Raw genomic sequence first — 22,587 nt, 5'->3', positions numbered from 1 at the left:
GTCAATCAATAACACTTTACAACTAGTATGTAGCTGGTAGGTAGCTCGAGGTGTTGTTTTGCCTGGACGACAAGCAGGACAAGAACTATCGGCCAGAAGCACCGGTGGACAGACAAGGGTACCGTACCGATGACCCTGTAGCTCTGCCGAGTTGTCTCGAGAAAGAAATGATTAAAAAAAACTGAAAGAGCTAGCAGTAATGAGCGAGCAGGGATCGGCTGACCAGGGGAGCAGGAGGTGGGCTGGCCAAAGTAGGTACCGAAAGTACCTCTGCCGTCGCGATAGACGACAGCCAGTACATGGATACACGCTTGGCGACTCCTCTCCACACCTCTTGCTGCAGTTGATCAATATACTATACAAGTTTTGTCGTCGTCGTAGGAAGGGTCTGGTTGATAGTAGTGCAGCGGGTGGTGATGGTGGTGGTGTGTATGGCCCTAAGGTCCGGTCACACCGCGCGACTCTGCTTCTTCCTCTTCCTCTCCCTCTTTTTCTTCCGCTTCCTCAGTACGGCCAGGTACAAGAAGAGATGTCAGATCCCAATGAAGAAGGCCGGTAGCTTATGGTAGGAAGGCCAATAGTCTGCGGCCACTCCCGTTCAGGAGCGAGGATACAGGCAAACGCCGCGTGCTAGGACTGGACTTGGATAGTAGTACGGAGTATGTAGTAGATAGACAGGCATGTATGTATAAAATAGTGTATAGTCGGTAGTGTGTAGTAAGAGTTATGAACGGTTCACGACTCGTGAGAGGTAACCCAAATGGCTCAAGTGACGGCGGTGACTTTTGGTGAAACAAATTGTGGATTGCTCTAAGATAATGGAAAGGGAAAAAAGTGAGAGGGAAGAGGGGAGGAGTGAGATGAGCGCCGGTACGGAGTACGGGTGCAGGCTGAGGTATTCTAGTCTGGTCTGTCTTCTCGTCTCCTACTGGCTTGCTCGCTTGGTCGCCGTTTGCTCACTCTACTGCTCTACTGCCCTACCAGAAAGCCAGACACCAGACGCCAAACGCCAGACGCCAGATGCAAGACGGGCTTTTCTGTTTGCCTAGTCGCAGTCGCCTCGAACGAGTGGAAGTTGCTGCTGACATGGGTCGTGCTGGGTAGATGGGATCTACTGCACAGGTACGCTGCTAGCCCAAGCCTAAACAAGCAGAGTCCCCGCATTCGTCCCTGTGCCATCTCTTCTCCTGCCCGCTCTCCAATTCAACTTCCACTGCATCTCGCAAAGGCGACAACGGTGCTTGCAAGGCACTGGTGGCACGGGGCGGGGTGTGGTACCGTTGTTATACTTTCCGAGGGCCCAAGGTTTCGTTCTTCGGGGGAAAAAGAAACGTGAAAACGAACGGCGACATGGCAATCGCCAATGCGACCAAGCCGAGGGAAGACGGCGATGCTGTTGCAGTTGCAGCAGAAGGACTCAACCTCCATCGAGAAGCTACATGTATGTATGTAAGCCGGTGGAGAAGGATGTGTGGTACATATGCAGCCAGATCTACTATATATGTATGTATGTATGTACAGTATAGGTGCATGCCGTATTACTCGGACGCTTTTTTGCACCGACTGGGAGCACCAATGCCAGGTTCCTCTACCTGCGGGTACAATGGATGGAACGAGTTCAACTGCAAATCCGTCAGCAACTAGCTGTCCAAACCAGGTAATTGCAGAAAGTGGGGTAAATGGTAAATGCGGATGCAAAAGGCAGACTCAAGAACAGGAAAAAGAAAAGAACAAAAAATGGCCACACGCACACGCACACGCACACCCCATGAGGCGGCCGGCTGGCCAGCAACCGTTGTTGACCGTTCGTTCCTACAGTACATACTAATACAGCTATGGCTTCGCCCCTCCCCTGCTACCACCACTACATTGCACAACCACTCCCAGCTTGTATCACAATTCTGAAGAAGCCTCCTTCTCCTCGGCCCTCCAGTGATGCGGACGGATGACGCTCAGACGTTGAAACCCTCAGCATGAGGGGGAGCGGCATGTGGCATCAGGGCCTGTATGTATGCATTTGGTATGCGATTCCACGCTCGCTCGTTTGAATGCAATGCATGCAACGAATGCTGCGCCATGCCAGCGCCTGTCAGACCTCTCTGGGTCTTCGGGATCTTCTCCATCCTGTCGGTCCAAGTACATCATCTCATTATCTGTAAGCCCGGCTGACCTGGCTGAGAAACGTACCGCCTGTCTGGTCAGCAGCCTTGCTTTTGGCAATCAACCCATCCATCAATCTGAGAAGGGCGATGTAGGTACCAAGCCACAAAAACAGAACGAGATCGGTAATGGGATAGTGTAGGATCAATGCTGGAGACAGGCAGGCCCCAGGCCCCCAGCACAGAAGCCCAGTACACCAGTTTGCATGCTTCGGTTACACGATCCGTCATATCGTTGGCAATCTCTGTGGCTGGCGACCTAATAAAAGCCAAGTGCTAAGGTTACCTTCTGGCCTTGACAGCCCGTCAGACCAGCCATTGAGTACTGTTGTTCTTGCCGTTGCTTTGATCGGCATACCTCGTGCCACCATGAGACATTTTCGTCCTGGAACCTTGGGGTAGGTTAACGCCTTCATGTATTAAGATGTCTAGCCCATCAGCCCAAAGCTCCCAATTCCAAACTCAATTCGAGTTGTCAAGTGAGATGTAGGGGGGTGGGTTCATAGGCAATTGCCCCTCAATCACACACATATTGTGCTGTGCTGGGTGAAGATCACATCTCGCCAGTATGTAAGCCCAGCCAAGGTATCTTACTGCGATTGCAATGCAATTAATGTGTCGTATTTTCGGCCATCTGGGTACAATTGAGGCGATGCTTACGCGTAGGTAGTCGTTCGCGAGGCTGTCTCCCACCTCCCCAGCTGTCAAATATCAATTATCCCGAAATGCTTCGATGCATCATCGCTGGTGTCATCCAGCTACATGGCGTCCTCGCTAAAGCTGAACCCGAGCTGATGTCCTAGGTCGTTCAACTGGGTCGCAAGGTTCGGTTCTAGAATCTTTCAGAGGCCCGAGATTAACCTAGTGCCATCCTGGCGGTGAACCTCTAGCAGCAGACACACAGGCGACACCGCCGAATTGACTCCGTCAGCTATGCTAAGAATATGTAAGAGGCGAAGTAAGGTGTGGTATGCAATTGATCATCTGGAGACTGTCACATTGGTTGCATCATTATGCTACCAAGCGGTATGGGCGAATGCGAGATGGCAAGATGGCAAGATGGGTATGTAGATGGGTACGGTGGATTGCCTAGCTGGCGATTTGCGAGAGAGAGAGAGAGAGAGAGAGAGAGCGGCTCTGGTGCTCGGCTGCTGCTGGTGCTTGCTGCTGGTGCTGCAAGGCTCAACGGCATGGCCATGGCTTCATGCAAGTTCTAAAAGTGGTAGAGTACCTAGAGTGGGACACATGATCGACTTCTCGACGCGAGGGAAGCTGCAGCAACATGGGTTCCTTCATTGACTTGCATAACGAACGTGAGATGGCTGTCGATGGACAGGGTGCGCGAAAGGCGCCGTGTTCGCTGGACAATTCATATCTTGAACGACACATTGGCGGCCCGAGTTGCTGCAATTGAGGGTGTTCCAGAAGCTCAAGCACCACTATATATTAGGCGCTATTATGTCCGTGAACTCGCCCTTCAGTCCGACAATATCTTTAAGTTTCGCCTTTCTACGGCTTTATTTAGATGTACATTGGGCAACTAGCGCAGATATATTCACCGGTCACTACTCTCGATACGGCAATACACACCAACCAGTATCTCCAATCTCCATGTCCCTTCTGCTTCTGTCGGCCTCTGTCCGAAGAGGAAGCGGTTGGAGCAAATCAATGCACCATGGCGGTGAAACCGTGCCAAAGAGGGGCAATCATGGACCAGGCTGTGAAAACAGGAACGAATTACACGAAAAGGCCAATGACATAACTGGGGGTGCGACAACCTGCTTCACGAATAGCTAGTAGCCTTAGTTGGAATATTGCGCCGATCATCGTCTCAAGCTCCAAGAAAAGGACCCTCATATATGATGTCGAGCAGCTAAGCGGGTCGCCGCGCACACCCACACCACGAACGCGCATGCGGATAGTCGGTCTTTACATACACTGGCACATACATACATATGGATAACTAGATGGCGGTGAGAAGAGTTATATCTTGCACACTACGGTTTTCTGAAGAAGGCCGTTGCGCGCATAAAACCAAGTCGGTCATACCGACACCGTGACCGGTGGTATATCCCCAGCATAATTAACATACGAAGAAGGCCGTCATTGTACCGGATCTAGCAACGGAGCCACGTGGTGGTGAAAGGGCAAACTCTGAGACCCCTGATCGTACACATCCTACACATCCTGGGCGGCCACGCCATGCAGAGAGCCCTTAGCTATCCCATCAACCTATCAAGCCCGACGAGAGTTTGCGAAATTGTTCTCCCCCATATCAAACCGGTTGCGGCACAGCTGTGTCACCACCACTCCGATGCGAGGACAACGCCTCCCTGATGGTTTGTGTGAACGGTTTGTTTTGAGCATCCGTACTACATACCAGTGCTCGGCTCACCTAAGTTTGCTGTGCTTCCACACATCACCGTTGGCCGATCGCAACCGAACAGCAAGGGGTCAAAAATGAAATTCGATGCTGAGCTGGGGTATGTAACCAATAACATGCTACAGCGAATTCCAGCAGGTTGGAACCTTTGAAGAATTGTCCTGCTTCCTGGTGAAGTGCGCCTGTCCACCCCTGTTAAGCCAAAGGCTAGATGTGCCAGGTTACCTGATTCGTACCGGCGAAGGTTTCATCCAGGAACTTCCATCTTGGCCAGAAGCAGAGGGATGCCGGGTTGAAAATCCATCCCAGCAACGAACTTTGATGGTGTCTCGAGACACGGCAGCTGAACATTCGGGAACCCCAACCAGCGCGACTCATTCCCCCTCGCTACAGGAAAGGAACTACATACGCCGTCGTCTGAAGATGGACGCTCGTATCAAACTGATTGATTAGGCCGACTGGGCATCAATCTAGTGCCTTGATCCGGGACCCCTAGACAGTCTGCTAGAAACGCACTAGAAGCTTTTCCTCATCCGATAACGACGTCAAAAGGTCGGCGGGCTAGGCTAGGCCGACGGCTAGGGGTTTCCCTTCCAGCCCGCTGCCCGTTCTGGTGGTGCTAATAAAATGATTTGACATTGCAGCCTGCCCTTGCCAGAGTTTAAAGCGTGGAGCTCTCTGGCCATGTAGGTAAAGGTTACTTCAGCGTATCTCCGCAGAATGCTACATTCTCCTCTCCTTCAGTTGCACTCTTGTGAGGAGTGGAAAGAAGAGGCATCCATCAACGTGATACCCATGAGAGCCAAATTGATCAACCTGAACAAGTGGGCCGTCGAGAGCCCTTCAGAGCCGGCAGTGCCGACGCCGATCATGTTTTTGCAGAACCGTTTGGCTGCAATCCAATCAAATAAACCTCCCGAATCAGCTTCCGGGAGCAAGCAAAGTCTAACCTAGAGCCTTCGTACGAGTGAGCGACGATGGTGACTGACTGACAGGCTGTCAGATGCGCCTTGACTAGTCTGCCCGCGAGGGACTCACTCGGTTTGCCTAAATGGGCTCTGTGCCTGCCCCTCTTCCTCGAGACATCAACACCATTTCAGTTCAGAGACTGACTGACCACTCGACTGCCTTATGTCCGGCCATTAAGAAGTAGTCAGCTGATGATGATGCTGGTGCTGGTCATGTATGTGCGAGTGATGAGGGGTCTCTGTTGACGTCTCTCAGCTTACCAGCAAGACTTGCTTGCGTGCGAGATCCAAATGCCGATTGTACATATCAATTGATGGATCCATATGACCGATTCGAATCCAAAATTCGGCATTGTTTGGTTCATGGCAGCGTCCGTGGGACGAGGCACGTCCAAACACGAAGGACTGCGGTCCCATTTGCCATTGTCGCGCCGCCAGTGGATAGGGCCATGGCGGGCTATACCTACATATTGCCTATTCCCACTGCTGATTGGATACTTGTATGTATGAGTGTATGCAAATACGAAGGTGAGCCAGCCTCGTTTTTTTCTCTCTCTCTCTCTCTCGCTCTCAACGATAGTCCATTACTTTTTATGTTTCAGACTACACAGTACCACCTGGAGTCATCCACCACCCGACTGTAGTCGGAAATTGCACACGAGACACTTGCAACGCCACATGGCTCCCCAAGCTATGTAATGGTGTCATTGTGGACATGCACAAATGGGATATTGGATATTCAGCTCATGAGCTACCACAATTGGATCCTCGCGTCCCAGTGCTCGATTGCCTATCAAGTGAGGCGGGAAATGGGCAATTGCCATACCTGTCAGGGCAACCATTATCGGTCTCGAGCCCTTTGCATCTCCTGCCAGATGGGGGAACTCTGATGCACGGTGACGAGGATATCTCCATGGGGTAAAGAATATTGCCCATCACGATGGCACTCCATCACCACCTGTGCGCTTGGGGTCTTCGTTTACACGCGTACGTGTGTTTATCTACATGCACACGCTCATATATTGAGTATGAAAGATGGCGTCGGTTACGACTATGAAAACGGAGGTTTAAGGCTGTCGGTTTCGCCTCATGTTGCACCCGTGTAATGCTGGCGGGGGATCGGCTCGCGTCAAAGCCGCTTTCACCTGTCGACAGGATTACATGCATGGCTCGCGATGTTCAACATGGCTGGGATTGCAGAAAGAGAACAACCGAGCCTTCTCTCTCAGCCGTCCAAGCTACTTATGGGTCTGAGATAAGAGATCATCAAATCGACATGATATTCTTGCCTGCAGTATCGCAATCTTACTTCACATATATTCATCTGTCGTTCAACATTGAATTGAACCCAGTTAAGAAAGGTTTGTCAGCAATCCGGCACTGCGGTATGCTATGTGATGTGTATCTCAAGCCTCGTCAACCATTACGACGCCTGGCGCCTGGGCGTTGACCAGATACATGCCATGCACATTTCCTCCACATTGTGCACCCAGACCCCGATACCGGAGAGCTAACACTGAAATCGGTATGATTGACGAAAGCCAAGGGGTCTTTGGAGACTGCACCCGTTATATAAAACTCCCAGCCAAACTCTATGTGTACACTTGTGTCTACTATGGATCGCCTGGTGGAACAACCACAACTACATATCCAATTCACATCCTGAAGAGAAAATTCCGATTGTCAATCGTCAACACGACTAGGTTCTGGGTTTCCGTTCCTAAAAGGGAAACATTCCACTCACCAACTGCAGGTGACAGGTTGCTAGAAATGACAAGTCATATTCGAAATGCATATGGGAATCCCAGCAATACGGTATTAAAAGCTGGTCTATACATGCCACTTTGACGAAACGACCTTCCATAGTCTGGACCCCAATTCGTCATCGTCAAGGTAGCAGCATCTGAGGCGAAAAGCAACGAGAGGGAGGACGAACCGGAACAGCGCAACACGCAGAACAAGTAGCCCAATGAGAGACACGGTGACGATGCAACGAAACGTCTACATTAATTGATCATCTGCGATGAACACGGATACAGCATAGTCGTATGTCCGAAAGTCTCGAAAATTGTTCTCTTGCTGCGGCATTGCGGCACAGACGGGCACCGGCAGCCTCACTGCGAGCAGCCATGCTTCCGTCGACTGATGACTGGCTCGCCCGAGAGTCCGGATAGCATGAGGGAGCTCCCAGGGGGTGTGTGGGTGACCACCCATATCACCCTAGAAATGGAAATGGAAACGTCAACCCAAGAACGCCTCGCTCGCGATCGTGGTCGCATCAAGGCATGCTGGAGATCGCAAACAGCAAATTTGTCCATGCCAGGATTCCCGAGCCCTTCTTTTCCCATATTTTTTGTTTCCGACATATCATAAATTATCGTAATGTAGCATGGGAAAATGTGTCACACACTCACGCGCGCGCGCATGTACACACACCCACCACCACCGGGCTGCCCTAACTAAGGCTGCAGAAGGCGACTGGCTGCTAACTAGCAATTGCATGTTAGATGCTTGTGCGTGTCACTTAACAAACAGTTGCTGCAGCGAGACTGTAGCAATGGGTGGTAGGACAAGGGGTGGGAGGTCCGTTGGTGGGGTGCAATAGCCGAGAGCCTCCGGGCAATGATTGGGTGTGAGAAAAAGAAACGTCGAGTAGACTATCCAAATAAGGAAAACACCTCTTGCGCAGATCGGCAATGTACATGTACAATTCGAAAGGCTGTCATACGGCGACCTGCTGGTTTGGCCATAAGGCGGTGCCGTGAAGTTGCTCGCTCGTTGGTAGCATGCAATTGCTAGGCGAATGATATGCGAAAGTACCAATCAACAAGATTCGGTTGGGGGGAGAGCTGGAGGAGGAAGCGTTAGGCACATGGCGCCATCCCTTTGAGACACTGCATTTGCATCAGTCTCGCTAGGCACTGTAGGTAGACAGGCAGCTAGCTTGGTAGCATCCGCTGCCGACACAATAACGTTGTTGTTGTTTTCGTTATCGCTAGAGCAGAGGCGCTCCTACTTTATTCGCCCCCTGCCGCTGCTGTTGGCCGCCGTGTTCGTTGTCTTTTTCGGCCGCGGCAACGAATCAGCGTCCAGCAATCCGACAATCACATCTCGGGAGAACTCCTGGCCAACCGTCGTCTTCTGCCCTTCGGTGAAAACCAGATCACCCCTCTTCCCTAGGGTGTCTCGCGCAGCTTCCTCGAGCAGGATGCCGAATGCGATCAAGGCCGTCTCGTCCATGCTCTGCTCGTCGATGTTGCTGTTGCCGCCACCGTCAGTAGCTGCAGCGGCACCGGGGCCTCGTGCTGCCGCGCCCAGAGCAGCGTAGAAGTGACTGGCATAGCCGTGGATTGCCTTCAGCATGTCACTATCAGGAAGCACATCTCTACCTCCCCGGGGCAGAGCCTCATGTTGGTGATACACATCCTTTTCCGCAAAGCGGATTGGCGCCTTGATTCGTCGGAACAGGACCTCCTCAGGGGCAAGCGTCGGATCACGGAGCCGACCGGAGTGGTCACGCCGATAAGGCGCCGCCGCTGTTGCTTCATCAGAGTCTGACACATCCTCCAGTGGGAGAGTCGTCGTGACTCGGCCTGTTTATTGTTGCAACCGTCAGCACCTCTGATAAGGAATGGTGTAGGTGATAGCGTGGCAGTTTTCGTTCCCACCCAATGGCAACTTACCCGCCACCGCATCGTAGACATTTGCATCTCGCCGGCGACGCTTTTGCTTCTTCTCAGCAACATTCGGGCCTGACGAGGTCTCTGTATCGGAGAGAAGTGTCGATTGCGCCCTAGATCGGGGTCTTTTTGAATTCGACGGGGCCATTGTCACGTTTGATCAATATATGCCAAGAGGAGGTTGTACGTGGCACGCTGATGAGCTGTTGTGTAATATTACAGACACGCCATATCAAATCCGAAGTCTGAAGATATGCTTTCCCATGCTCCTGGAATGTGCAGCCAGAAGAATGTGGGGCTGCTCCTGCCTACACTTTCGAGCTTCGAGCCAATGACAGCCGCGCTTTGTTTAACCTTGGACCTCAAGCTCGGATATTTGGCAAATGACGCCACTCACTGTCGGAGCCTGTCCTGAACTTCGTGCTTGTTTATTCAACATCTTCGGTCACCATTGCTCTCCAGCCTCTTCGAAGATAAGCTGCGCTTCTTGATTGTATGGGATTTTGTTTCCCCATTTTGCGTATCGCACATATAGATGTATGAATCACCTTCTGTTTGAGCGTTCCACTGGGAACATTCGCCCCAATGTGTTCGCCCGGCTGCAGACTACCCAATTCCTGACATCGTTCCAAGCTGCCCCATCAGTCCGGTTTGACGGGGGTGAGCGAGGCACTGTTGTTCAAGATGGCCAGGCTGGTCCGTCCGCCATTGATGGCGAGAAGAGAGCTATATGGGCACACCAGTCTGGGATTAACGCTTTAGCAGTCGAGAGGTTCGACGGCCGATTGATGCTCTCTGGCGGCTCGGATGCCTCGTTGAAGATATGGAATCTAGACTCCTGCGCCAACCCCCTCAACGGGCACACCTACAAACCCATTGCAAGAATAGCTCGTGGGGACAAGGGGCATAAATTTGGGATTACAAATTTATCATTTTATCCATTTGACTCGGCTGCTTTTCTTTCGGCATCGTTCGACCACACTTTGAAACTCTGGTCAACAGAGACGGCAACCATCTCAGGTTCGTTCAACCTCGGGTCGAAGATCTACACCCATGCTATATCTCCCATTGCCGAGCATTTGCTCGTTGCCTGCGGAACCCAGTACCCCACGGTGAGACTGGTGGATTTGCGGTCAGGTTCTAGCGTGCAGTCACTTGTAGGCCACAACGGCGCCGTCCTTGCAACAGCTTGGTCCCCGCGGCACGAACATGCCTTGGCTACAGGGAGTGTTGATGGTACCGTCAGGATTTGGGATGTTCGCAGGTCCGGGACCTCGATAGGGATGCTTGATCAAGAGGATAGCCTGGGAATTTACCGCAACGGGTTGCTTGGCTCGGACGGGAAGATTCGCGCCCGCGTTTCTGCAAAAGCACATTCCGGTCCCGTCAACGGCCTAACGTGGACGGATGACGGAAATTTCATCATCTCGGCTGCGCAAGATCGCCGCATTCGGGTCTGGGATGCCGCCACAGGCGCGAATACTTTGGCCAGCTTCGGCCCAAGTATCAAAAACGGTCAACTAGCTTCGGTGACAATGTTTACCTCGCCGGTTGGCCTGACACATCCGACGAAAGAGGTACTTTTCTGGCCCAATGAGACAGAGATCCTTGTCCTGGATCTTCATGATGGCGGGGTCATCACCAGGCTACGAAATACAGGTCCAGTCATGGCCGGTGTCCGCTCTGGCAGTGGCGCCGAGAGGACCGTCAAGAACAGGGTCACCGCTCTTACCTGGCGTGGGGCAGGCGGAGGTGGTGAATCAAGTGGAGTGGTCATGGGTGGTAACAATATGGCTGGAGCTATATTTAGTGCGCATCTGGACGGGCATATCAGAGCTTGGGTTCCGCAACTCGACGGTCTAGATGACGAGGCCGAAGCCGACGAAACCGCGAAAATAGCCGAAGGCCGATCCAAGAAGCGGAAAGTATTGAACGACGTCTTTCAAAGTTTGATGGGCAAGAAGATCACCTTTACCTAGTGTCTAGCGAACGTGGCATATGCTCAATATAAGCGTATGGTATAGACTTTGGTCGAAGGTATCAAATGATGCCAAACGAAAAGTGGTTGAGGAATATTCGATTTCGACTCTTGATCACATGACAGTCTGCTACTGCTGGTTCCCCTCCAAATAGTAGTTCAAGACGGCAAGACGCCGCGAACAAGCGTTAATGTCTTGACATGTCTCATTTTGGTGGCCATTAGGTTTGTGGTTCGGGAGCTGCAATGGAATAAGCAACATTGCACAGCTGAGACACAGCCTCTTGCACAATTATTCTCCGACGCTAGTCGTTGTGTCAAACTCTCCATCGATGTCTCAATGGCATGCAAGAAGATCAGAAATAATCGTGTCATGCATGCCACGATGCCTGCCCCTTGTCTATCAGCGCCAATAGCGGAGGCAATTACCACAAGTCTGTGGCAGACTTACAGTGTACTCATACATGATTATGATTTATCATACTACCATCCCTCCATCTTCCACTTGCCATCTCACGGGCGCTGTGTGCGAAGCCGAACCTTGCGGTGAGAGGGGATCGCGATCTGCAACTAGCCAGTTCGTTGAAGAACGACACGCCCCCTCCTCCTGACCGGCTGACGGCATACGGCCGAGAAGGGCATACCTATACAACGCAAATATATGGCCGTGTCTCTGCTTCTGGGAGAACGCTAACAGGCAATCCAGCGAAGGATCCCTCCCACAAGCTAGTGTATCCCAAATCCGGGTTTCTATTCCCTGCAGCACATCTTCCAGGGGTATCTGGGGGCGGCAGCTCTGCCGTTTACCAATCAGATACCGTCTCATTGTTTCTACGTGCTCCCCTACGCCTCGTACTGATGAGGAAAATGCTTATGGGATAGTCATTTGGAATGACTCAAGTTACGGGTGCATCGATTACGTTGAATCCACTGCACTTGTAGCGGATCCTTACGCTTGCCATTGTGTCCGACTGTATGGAAAATTGGTACAGCCAGCCCTCCTGAGACATTGCACATCGCAAATGCATTGTTTCTTCACCTGGTCAATTGTGGTATGCGACATCGCTATGGGGAGGAGGAAGCTCTGAGGATATCGTCTGCCTCGAAGGCTCGCTCACGTTACTCACCTCTTTACGTTATTACACCAGAAACCATACCAAATCCCCAATTAATGTCGATCATATCAGTGTACTATCTCGGTTCTAAGCCTGAAACCGAGATGCACACCCGGTGAAGGTAGCAGTGAGAGACTGCGCACTGCTCTTACGCCCCGTTGCCTAGCGTCGCGATACCTCTACGCAAGCGAGAGATGGGTATGATATTCTATAACACAGTAGGGTGCCCCGACGAAGGTCGCAGACGGGCAGTCTTCGGCCACCGCTATATGCCATAACCTTACTACAACTATAGCGACGGTATATTCGTTTTTCAAGAACATGGCCTGCCGGGATACGCCAAGAGCCATTGCATTTCACAAGCATAAACGCAATATTGCGTGTTCAGCTGCACAGCGATTGGTTATTGTTGATCGTCGGGTACTGTAGCTTTTTCTAGAAGAGGGGCACCGAAGAGACGGCATCACATCAATGACTGATAAGTGCTCAGATTTTGACAGGAGCGGGAAATCGTCCCACTGGGAAGTGAGTGCATATGATAGCGGTTATCTCTTGGTGCCAGATCTGGTATCAATCGAGGATCGAAGTCCACGTACACAGATCTACCGTGCATATTGTAGGCTTCTTTTTCCAAAGGAGACAAGGACGGGGGTCAATTGAACGACTTCGCTTATTAACATAGGTGCGTGTATGCAGTGTATCCCATCTCATTGCTTCTTGCAAAGCACGTGCGGACTGGCTGACCGACTGGAAGCTGGCAGGCTGGAGCAGAAGCTAGAGGACCTCGTACTGGAGGTTCTAGACAGCAGACAGATGACAGAATTGCTTATGCCGCCTTGGGGGCTACTGATGAGGTTAAAATGACGATTCAACGGTCACCAAAGAAAAGATATTGCCGCTCGTGCTTTTATGCAAGGAAAAGCAAGAAACGAATATTCCCACCTGGGTAAGACAGAGCTGCTGCAGAAAGCTCCGAATGGCCAAGTAGCCCAATTATAGCCGTCCCTGGCTGGAAAACCCGGGTCAGCTCTCTGCGCTGGGGTTAGCTCGGAAGCACTGCCGTACCCTGGCCGGCCAATGAGAGGCTTTCCAAGCATCCGGGGATGCCAGGCTTCGACCTATGAGACTCTTCAAAAACCCGGCAGACTGGCTGAACCGATAGTTGAAGCCGTGGATGACCGACCTGTCTAGATCTGCAGCTGGATAGTGTGTATGTACTACCGCCCGCTTCTCCGTACCCATCGCCTTAACCACTCGCCCTTCGCCCGTCGCCCTTACGACGACGGCTGCTACGGCTACTGTTTCTTTAGGGCAGGAGATCCTTGCGTCCACAGAGAAGAGCGGCACAAGCAAGTCTGCCTCGAAGATCCTCGGCGTCCAGACCAGGCACCACCGCGCAAACTCCACTCTAGGAGCCCGACCGGTGACCAGGCACACATTCTGCCTCCGCGGCCTCATGTGGTAAACGGCTCCGTCTTGGGTTCCCCCACCTCGTTTGTCCGATCGATCACACTTGACAGCGAAACGATGCGTGCTAACGCACCTGGCCTGCGCGCGCACTTCCTCTCAATGGTGGTGGGTATAGACGTCGTATGCGTCAAAATATCCTCTTTTCTTTTCTTCTTGGATTATCTATGCCACCCTCTGCTCCTCGTTCCATGCATGATTTGAGCGGCCGATCCACTGTAGAACTGCCACCTTGCCGGCGGTGCGCACCTATAGTAGACTGAGTCCTGCCTTCGCATAGATTGGGGATTGGCGTTGCGAGTTTGCGGGCATGTATGCATGTATGCATAATAAATATGTAGTCATCTTTCGTCATGTCTGCGATGTTGTCGCTGGGGGAGTGGAGTCATTACTGGAGAATATGTGAGCCATTGGCGGAATGGGATGTCTCTCTCGAGAAGTGGCTGGGAAAGGGGGGTCCATGTGATTGATTGCAGCTCACTTATTTGCTTATTCGGTCTTTTTCTCTCTTTTCGAATCGACTTCTATGTATCGGCAATCCATGCAAAGACCGAAAAGAAGCAGTGAGACGCCGGGCACCTAGGGCTTACAGGGTGATACTTTGCGAAGTTGCCCATCTGGGCATGAACTAGCTGATCAAGCAACCGATATGGGCTACTTGGTCAGCGGAAGTGGTTGGTCCCGAAACACAGCTGTATCTGGTGAGGCTCTGATATGGGATAGGATGGATCCCCGACGACGGATGGACAGACCAGTGATCCTGCTTCGTTGCTCTACGGGGTAGAGCATGGCTATCTAGGGAGATTTGTCGAACAGCCAGGTGGTAAACGCGTGAGGGATGTCGGTGACACATGGGATGGGGCTGAACATATGGACATGCCCACCTGGAGCCGCAACAGAATCTCTCAAGGTGTGATGACTTGTGATCTCTATTACTCGAATACTGTCCCCTTTTGGGAAGGATGCGGCCGGAGAAGTCTGCTCGTGAGTCGAACCCAGAGGAAGGGGGCATTTGGGTGGACCAGAAGAAATATCTCGCAAAACGAATGTACTATGATTTGCATATCCATGTCGCCTTGTTCCCCTCCACGTGGAGCAATTCCGGCGCAGTCAAGCCCTTTGAGTGGCAAGACCCATGTTGTGAAGTCTATATTCCTACGAAATTCATACTGAGCCCTTGGGGAACCTGTTGGCAGTCAATAGGAATGGCTTGTTCTATTCGTATACAGAACTTGGTCTCTTGTCTGGTCCTAAGAAAACTATATTTTTAGTAGAAGCATCTGGCAAATAGGTGATGCTCAATTGCTAGCTGAGTTCATGCATGATGATATATATAAAGCCGCTATCTACCCCCTGGAGAGGCTAGCTAAGAGCAGATTTGGATGATAGTTATGAGCGGCCAGGCAGCCAGGGGACATGGTGGCGTGTTTGATGTTGAGATTGGCCGCATGCGGCCGCGTCGATTTGCTTTCAGGTTGCGAGGACGAAGGGATTCGGATCCGACCAGTGATCGCCGTAGCATTGGCACTTGGGAATCGCAACGGCCCGATACCCAGAAGCTCGTTAACCTCTCCCGGCTCGCGTTGTTTCGTGCTAACTGGGTGGCGAGCGACTGGAGAGGCGCGGCGGGCGAGGATGGTGAATGGCTGCAGTTCCCGCTTCTTGCCACCATCGTTTCCATATAGCACTCTTGGCACATCTGATAGGAATTTTGAGTTTTACGATCCAATGCCTGTCGTCGTCGTCACATAAGCCTCTAGTAGACGAAGGGGGTGGGTTCGCTGTTATTTCCAGTAGCTTGCATGGCCTCTTATTTTTGACCGACAGCCCAATGTACTGACCTCGCCCGACCTTTTACGTGAGCAGATTGTATAGTAGAGTTGCAGCCGAAACGAGGGTAGACATACATATTTCTTCATGTTCTTTCATCTGTTCCTTGTCATCGTCCCAACCATCAAAAGTCAGGTGATACGCAGGCCACTGCACAGCGACATGTTGTTCAAGTTCCTGCGTCTACCATGATCCCCTAGTAGAGTAAGAGGTAAAGTGCCGGCGTACGTATCCATCATGCTCGCTTGGAATAGCGTGTACATAAGTTTCCTCGCCCGCACTGTTATTATTACAACAGAGCTCTTTGCCAGCGTTTCTGTGAAAATGGCATTCAGTCTCTAGCCAGTCTTGTATGGCAAGCACGTATCCGTAAACTAATCTTACGTCGCTTGAAGTGAGTAACTGCCACCCAGTTTCTTCGGCTCGATATGGTCAAGGCTGACTAGCTGTTGGGCATCCGGGTAGAGGTTTGACATCAGATATCTCACAGACTAGGAGAGTCTGTCACTACCGGGGAAACCAAGGGGATCGATCGCGCATGCCTAAAGACCGGAATGAAGATAGTAACCTGAATTTATTAGTTACATAAGGAAGTTTGGGCAGGTTGAGGAGTCTCCAATGAATTAGCTGGGAGAAGGGCATACATGAAATGCTGAATGAGACGACGGACTGGTACTATTTAGGCTGCAACTTCCAGTTGTCATAGAGGGCAATTCATCACCGAATTCATCCTGACTTCACCCCAAGTCTTCCCAGAACATGTTTAACCTCAAGGGGCAGGTTATGTGAATGTCGTGAATCGATCATATATATGCTTAACAACCCGGGGATAACCTCTCTTGATTATTCCCATATTTGCTAGCTTGAGGTTACATCACCTGAGTTTAATCCCTAGACCTAGTCGCTCCTAGACGATATGATGGCTAACCAGGCCGCCTGCCATTATGTTCACATGTCCCGGAGGAGGATGATGGTCCGGCGAGCCATGAGATACTTGAAAGATTGTTCGTTGTCAAGCATGCAACACTTCACTTGAAACCATTCTACCAGTGATAGAGAAGATGTGACTGTTTTACCTACTCACGAAACCGCCATAGTAGCTTAATTTCATAGTGTCCAGGATACGTTATAATATCACGTACCATTACCAGCGTTTGGGACCCAGCAGGTCACGGTCAATATGCCAGTACTGTATTTGTCCCCCTTTCTAGCTACACATTACATTCTGGTACAATCCGACTAATCTATGGGCCAATACCGACGTCCATTAGATAGAAGTCCGACACAGAAGCCATGATGTTTATCTTCTCGACATCTCTTCGGACGTGCTAGTTAGACTCAAGGCCAGTCATTTCACACTGTGACTCGACCGTGAGAAACGTTCTGTCTTCCCCAGCCTACCTAGATTTATCCTATTCCATTTTGAAGACATGTCTAGTACTTCATGCAACTTATCACAGCATCGTAAGCAAGTGACCTACAAAGGGGAAGGGTGAGGTTCCCAAAGCATGCCGATACTCAATGATCAACTAATAAGAAACAGCGGAAGCCTTCTGTCGCTTCTAGTTAAGCTGATACTGCCCGGTTCCTGCTGTGATACTTACCGTTTGATATAATATTTGAAGTGCCTCGATGTAAGATTGGTGGGTTGCCTTACCGGGCTGGCCTGGCGGCCGGCTGCAGGAAGGCTTCAAGTAGTGTGACCCAAGCAAATAAGGCGGCCATTGGGAGTATGATTATCATTCTCAGCTCCCGTAATCTTGCTGTCCCGCGGCCGGTGCCGAGTTGTTCTCTTGCTCGTTGACGCATGTAATATTCTGTGTGACGTCGACCGGGGAGAGTTGCTTGTATTGCAGCTTCTTACTTCCCCTTCCTGATCTTCTGTCCTATATTGCGCCGCGGAGTCATTTCAGCCCTACCGAAAAAAAACCTACAATGTAATGTAAATCTGGCTTATGAGAGAGAGATAACGACCACCCGGTGGCGTGTAAGCGGTGTCTGCAGTCACCCACATCGGGGTTTATGTGCAACATCTTATGGCTGGCTGGCTACGCGGCACTATACTTTCGAGCCAAGGGTAAGATACTTCTGATATACTGATGTCAAACCAAGCAGTTCAAGATCAAGTCCTCCTCAAAAACCACCGGAAAAATCCACTTTTGTCCCTATCAAATCATCACCGATCGACCGATCCAACATGCTTCTGCCTCGCCTGAACCTGCCCCCAGAACCAGCAGCGTGAGAGCTTACACCATCTTGTCCAGACGCGTAATCCCTCCCTCGACCTCGCCCAGCCAGGCCGCGCGATTGACACAGAAATACTCCGACGTAGGCTTCATATCCGCCTGCCGGCCTTCATCGCCAGCGAAGAGCCCAACTGCCAGAACCAGGCGATCCGGGCTTCCCAGGCGCTGCGTCGTCAGGCGAGACCCGCAGACAGCGCAGAAGGTGCGCAGAATCACGGTGCCCGAGTCGGAAGACTTGTCATCTTCGAAGGTCCTGAGGACCGAAGAAGGGTCGTCGCCTTTCGGGAAGGTGATTTGAACATGCTGCTTGTTTCCATGATAAGTGATTGGTTTGGCTTGTCGTCAGACCCCTCGTGGCAAACCCGCTAGCTAGCTGCCTTCTCAGATAGGGGCTGGCGGTTTTACGTACATCTGCTTGGTAAGCCGCATTGCTGGAGAACACCACGCCGCAAGCCTTCTGGCACGCACGGCAATGGCACAGGTACGTCGACAACGGCGCGCCGGTGACGTTGATCCTGATGGCCCCGCAAAGGCACGAAGCTGCTCTGTGCGGCAGTGGTGTGTTGGACATGGTGTGTGCTTGTGCGAGTGAGATGATGATGATGCGTGGTTAAGATTGGATATTCCGCCGCCACCCAGAGGGTCCTTGGGCATCCCGCTCCCGCCATTCCCCGCATGTCCAATTGTCCCTCAGAAATTGGCTTTGGTTACATGGCAGCATCCGTTATGGGAACAGATGGGCCATGGTCGGCCAATGAAGAGACCACTGCTGAACTCGGGCCTGGTGTGACATGTTTGGTGGTGAGAGCGGGAGTGTGCCGGTGACTTTTCCGTCTTGCGATTTATCCCTTTTCTCAGTTTCTTCCATCGCCGATGTCGCGGCATGTGATTGCTGACATGTCGGGTTTCCAGCGCCTCATGATAGTATCAAGGTTTCGATCTGCATGGGAGCAGATCAATGTCGCCGTGTTGCCTTGGGGGAAAGGCTTGCCTCAACCTTTATAGGAGTGGCCGACCACGATCTTCTGCACGCTCTGTCCAAGACAAACAGCACGGGTAGCACGGCCGGCGTAGTCCGCCGGGACTCAAGTGCCCGGGTGACGCCGTAAGGGATGAACCAGTGTTTGAGACGGTGGCAGCAATTGTCTGTTATCATCATTATCGGTGTCTTCTTGAACTCTACATACGGAACAGAATGCAACCGCTAGCGGCGGCAAGCACCGTGGCAGGCAGGCATCACGGCAGGCATCATGGCAGGCATGGTGCATTAAGCCCGTCCAGCACGAGGACCCAGCCAAGGGTTTTTTAGTGGGTTACAGACCTGCAATAGCGGGGTTTGTCGTCCATTCCATATTGTAACACTTTGAATCGTCCCGCTAGACAACTTGAGACGGACAACGCATTGCTTATATTGAGATACACTATGAAGTGAAGCAGACGACGGTGCATCTTGTCATCTCATCTCAATCCGACTGATCAAATACCTGCCGCCGCCAGTGCCACTACCACTGCCAGTACCAGCGCCCTGGGTTTTCCCCTAAGATAAGAGGGAAATTACCAACGACTTATTCATAGCTGCAACTGGTTAGTGTCAGGAGGCACACAGGCAGCCGCATCAGCAAAATTGACCCGACTACTGACTACTGACTACTACGGCCGGCTACGGCGGCGTCTTCTCTCGCAAACATTTCCGCCGCGCCCTGACAGCAGACCGAAAACCAAACCAGCAAGATGCCATTCACAGACCAGGAGTGGGAGGAGATATCCCAAGAGGTGCCCAGCCAGGCCGACGACTTCATCCAGAAATATGTCGAGGGCCGTGAGCGCCTCATCGCCCAAGAGGCCACCCAGCGCAGCGATGCCTCGTTCCGCCAGAACCTGTCGCCCATCGCCCGCCGCGCCTGCCAGCTCGTCGAGCGCATCCGCGACCGCGAGGCGCGCACCATCTGGACGCCCCAGCTGGAGGACACGCTGGCCCAGAAGTCCGAGAACATCACCGTCCACCCGGGCATGATGTTCTCCCTGTCCAAGGACCGCATGGAGCAGACCAAACTGTGGCAGATCATCCGCCGCATGCCCAAGGGTTCGTTGTTGCACGCCCACATCGACGCCATGGTCGACTTTAAGTTCCTGCTGGACATCCTGATGAAGGAGCCGGGAATGCACATCTCGGCCGACGCCCCGTTGACTTCATCCCATGCGCTGGAGAACGCCACCCTGCTCTTCCGCTACTTCAAGACGGAGCGGACCGAAGACAGCCTCTGGAGTACGGACTACACGTCCGGCACCTTCATCCGCATCACCCAGGCCGCCGACGCCTTTCCCGATGGGGGCCGCGAAGGCTTCCTCAAGTGGCTCTACAGCCGCTGCACGCTCTCGCGGACCGACGCCGTGGCGCAGCACCATGGCGTCGACGAGATCTGGACCAAGTTCTACAAGTGCTTCCGCGTCGTCAACTCGTTCTTGCACCACGAGAACATTTACCGGCAGTTCCTGCAGCGGCTCATGCGCCTGCTCAAGGAGGACGGAATCATGTACGCCGAGCTGCGCTTCGCTTGGGGTTGGACTACTACCGGCAGGGGAGCGAGACACCCGACACCGACTACGTGCACATGATGGACGTGCTGGACCAGGAGGTCGAAAAGTTCCGGAACACGCCCGAAGGCAAGGGGTTCTGGGGATTCCGCATCATCTGGTGCTGCGTCCGCTGGCTCCCCACGCGCGACATCGTCCACAACATGGATCAGTGCATCACGACCAAGATCACACACCCGCACCTCATCGCGGGTTACGACCTGGTCGGACAGGAGGACGGCGGCCGGCCCTTGCGCGACCTCCTCCCGGAACTCTTCTGGTTCCGCAAGCAGTGCGCCGAGGAGGGCGTCAACATCCCCTTCTTCTTCCACGCGGGCGAGTGTTTGGGTTCGGGGAGCGAGACAGACCACAACCTGTACGACGCCGTGCTTCTGGGCACGCGGCGTATCGGCCACGGCTTCAGTCTGTACAAGCACCCGCTCCTCATCGACCTCGTCAAGGAGAAGCGCATCCTCATCGAGAGCTGCCCCATCAGCAACGAAGTCCTCCGCCTCTGCGGCTCCGTCATGAGCCACCCGCTGCCGGCCCTGCTCGCCCGCGGCGTCCCCTGCTGCCTGTGCAACGACGACCCGGCGATGCTGGGCCAGGACACTGCGGGGTGCACCCACGACTTCTGGCAGGCCCTCCAGGGCTGGGAGAACCTGGGGCTCGCGGGCCTGGGCTCGCTCGCCGAGAACAGCATCCGCTGGTCTGCCTTCGAGGACCAGACGGCCGAGGAGTGGACCCGCGACGTCAAGGAGGCTTCGGTCGGCTCTGGCCTCAAGGCGAAGCGACTGCAGGAGTGGGCCGTCGACTGGGAGAAGTTCTGCCTCTGGGTCGTCACCGAGTTCGGTGAGGACGGGGAGGACAACGATAGCAACGGAACCGATGCTGCTACTGCCGCGCCACCATCGTCTGTCGCTGCTCCTGCGCCTGCGGCTACGAAATAAAACCCCAGAAGAATTAAATTGGAAAGCCTTAAAAAAAAAAAAAGGGAAGACTACGCCCAATTCGGGTGGCCTGCAAGTTGGGAGACATGCGTCACTTCGCCAGAGGGCGGAATATGCCTCTGTCCACGGCTTAAGGGCTGGCGGAACAGAAGCGTTATTATTTCTCGGTCTACGGATTTTAGGAGTAGTAACACGTTCCACGGGGCTTTTTCCTTTTTTCCTTCTTTTCAGCCCTACGCTTGGCAGCTTAGATCCATGTCATCTGCGGGATAGGGAAGAGGGGAGAGGGTGGGGGAAGCCAGGGTTGCTTTGTTTTGGTGTCAGTCGGTACAGACACATTATTCAACATCAGAGGGAACTCTTTATTTGGTGGTTACATAGGCGAAAGTGTACATGTACGAAACAGGTAGAGCGGCGCGCCCCTTCTGACTTCAACATAACATAAAAACTCGTCAGTCCGAGGGCGGGGAGCAAAATCATGGAATGCATATAGAGAGAGAAAGAGAAAGAATGTTAAATGCGCAAAGACGGAGACGGAGGAGATGCGGGAAACATAGCAAGAGGAGTAAAGGGTGGAAGGGTGACGTTATCAGTTCCTGACATTTCCATTGCATTTGCATTTACATTATGCTTCATCGATAATAAATTCTTCATTCGGCACCATTACTCGGCGACGAAAAAACATAGAGTAGTGGGCTGTGGGCGATCCCCAGGCCATCGATGTAGGCAACTACTCCCTTGACTTCCAGGCAGAAAGGCTGGGGCAAGGGTTGTGAAACCTGGGGGATAGCCCGGGGAGACGCGCTATAGTGTAAGAATATAGCTCGTCTACCTTTATGCAGTCATTCGTCTTGCAGGAGGCATGCCGCTAGGGCTGTGTTGCGTGCCGTGGTGGAGGAAGGCAAGGAATGTGACGGCAAGGGAGCCAGCTTCAACCTCGGGGCGCGCGCCAGGCCCCCCATGACCCTTTTTGCGTCAACGGCAACAGGGGGATCCAATAATATAGGTAGCACTATGGATATATGTTTGCGTACGACCCAATAGGTACAGTTTTCGGTGTGTAGGCATGGCTTGGCTGACGGTTCAATTGGAGCCCAGCCAGAGAAGAAGAACCGATGGTCGCGATGCAGAGTGGGTCGAGGTCATAGGGCTACATTACATTACCTGCAGTAGTCAATGCAGCAATGCGGGTTGCGGCGTGGGGGGTAGGGGCTTTCAGGGGCCATGGGTGGATGCT

The 22,587-nt window shown here is 52.5% G+C and overlaps 4 protein-coding genes across 4 annotated transcripts; 2 read left to right on the top strand and 2 right to left on the bottom strand.

The window, feature by feature from the left end:
* Positions 1-8,522: 8,522 nt before the first annotated feature.
* Positions 8,523-9,338, bottom strand: PG998_002429 (uncharacterized protein; the record flags this gene model as incomplete). The annotated part of the gene is made up of 2 exons (XM_066869247.1): positions 8,523-9,103; positions 9,194-9,338. 2 exons carry the CDS (start codon positions 9,336-9,338, stop codon positions 8,523-8,525), a joined length of 726 nt encoding a protein of 241 aa, XP_066737662.1.
* Positions 9,339-9,729: 391 nt separating this feature from the next.
* Positions 9,730-11,169, top strand: PG998_002428 (uncharacterized protein; the record flags this gene model as incomplete). Its single annotated transcript, XM_066869246.1, has 1 exon — positions 9,730-11,169. The coding sequence occupies one exon, from the start codon at positions 9,730-9,732 to the stop codon at positions 11,167-11,169; it is 1,440 nt and encodes a 479-aa protein (XP_066737661.1).
* A 6,657-nt stretch (positions 11,170-17,826) lies between these two features.
* PG998_002427 (uncharacterized protein) lies at positions 17,827-18,397 on the bottom strand (the record flags this gene model as incomplete). The annotated part of the gene is made up of 2 exons (XM_066869245.1): positions 17,827-18,129; positions 18,236-18,397. The coding sequence occupies 2 exons, from the start codon at positions 18,395-18,397 to the stop codon at positions 17,827-17,829; spliced, it is 465 nt and encodes a 154-aa protein (XP_066737660.1).
* A 1,160-nt stretch (positions 18,398-19,557) lies between these two features.
* On the top strand, positions 19,558-21,350 carry PG998_002426 (uncharacterized protein; the record flags this gene model as incomplete). Its single annotated transcript, XM_066869244.1, has 2 exons — positions 19,558-20,360; positions 20,411-21,350. The coding sequence occupies 2 exons, from the start codon at positions 19,558-19,560 to the stop codon at positions 21,348-21,350; spliced, it is 1,743 nt and encodes a 580-aa protein (XP_066737659.1).
* Positions 21,351-22,587: the final 1,237 nt, after the last annotated feature.

This window comes from Apiospora kogelbergensis (assembly GCF_038363985.1).
Source record: "Apiospora kogelbergensis strain CBS 113332 chromosome Unknown utg000001l_segment0_segment0, whole genome shotgun sequence".
NCBI lineage: Eukaryota > Fungi > Ascomycota > Sordariomycetes > Amphisphaeriales > Apiosporaceae > Apiospora > Apiospora kogelbergensis.
Note: the sequence above shows the minus strand (reverse complement) of the source record. Positions and strands in the feature narration are given on the sequence as shown.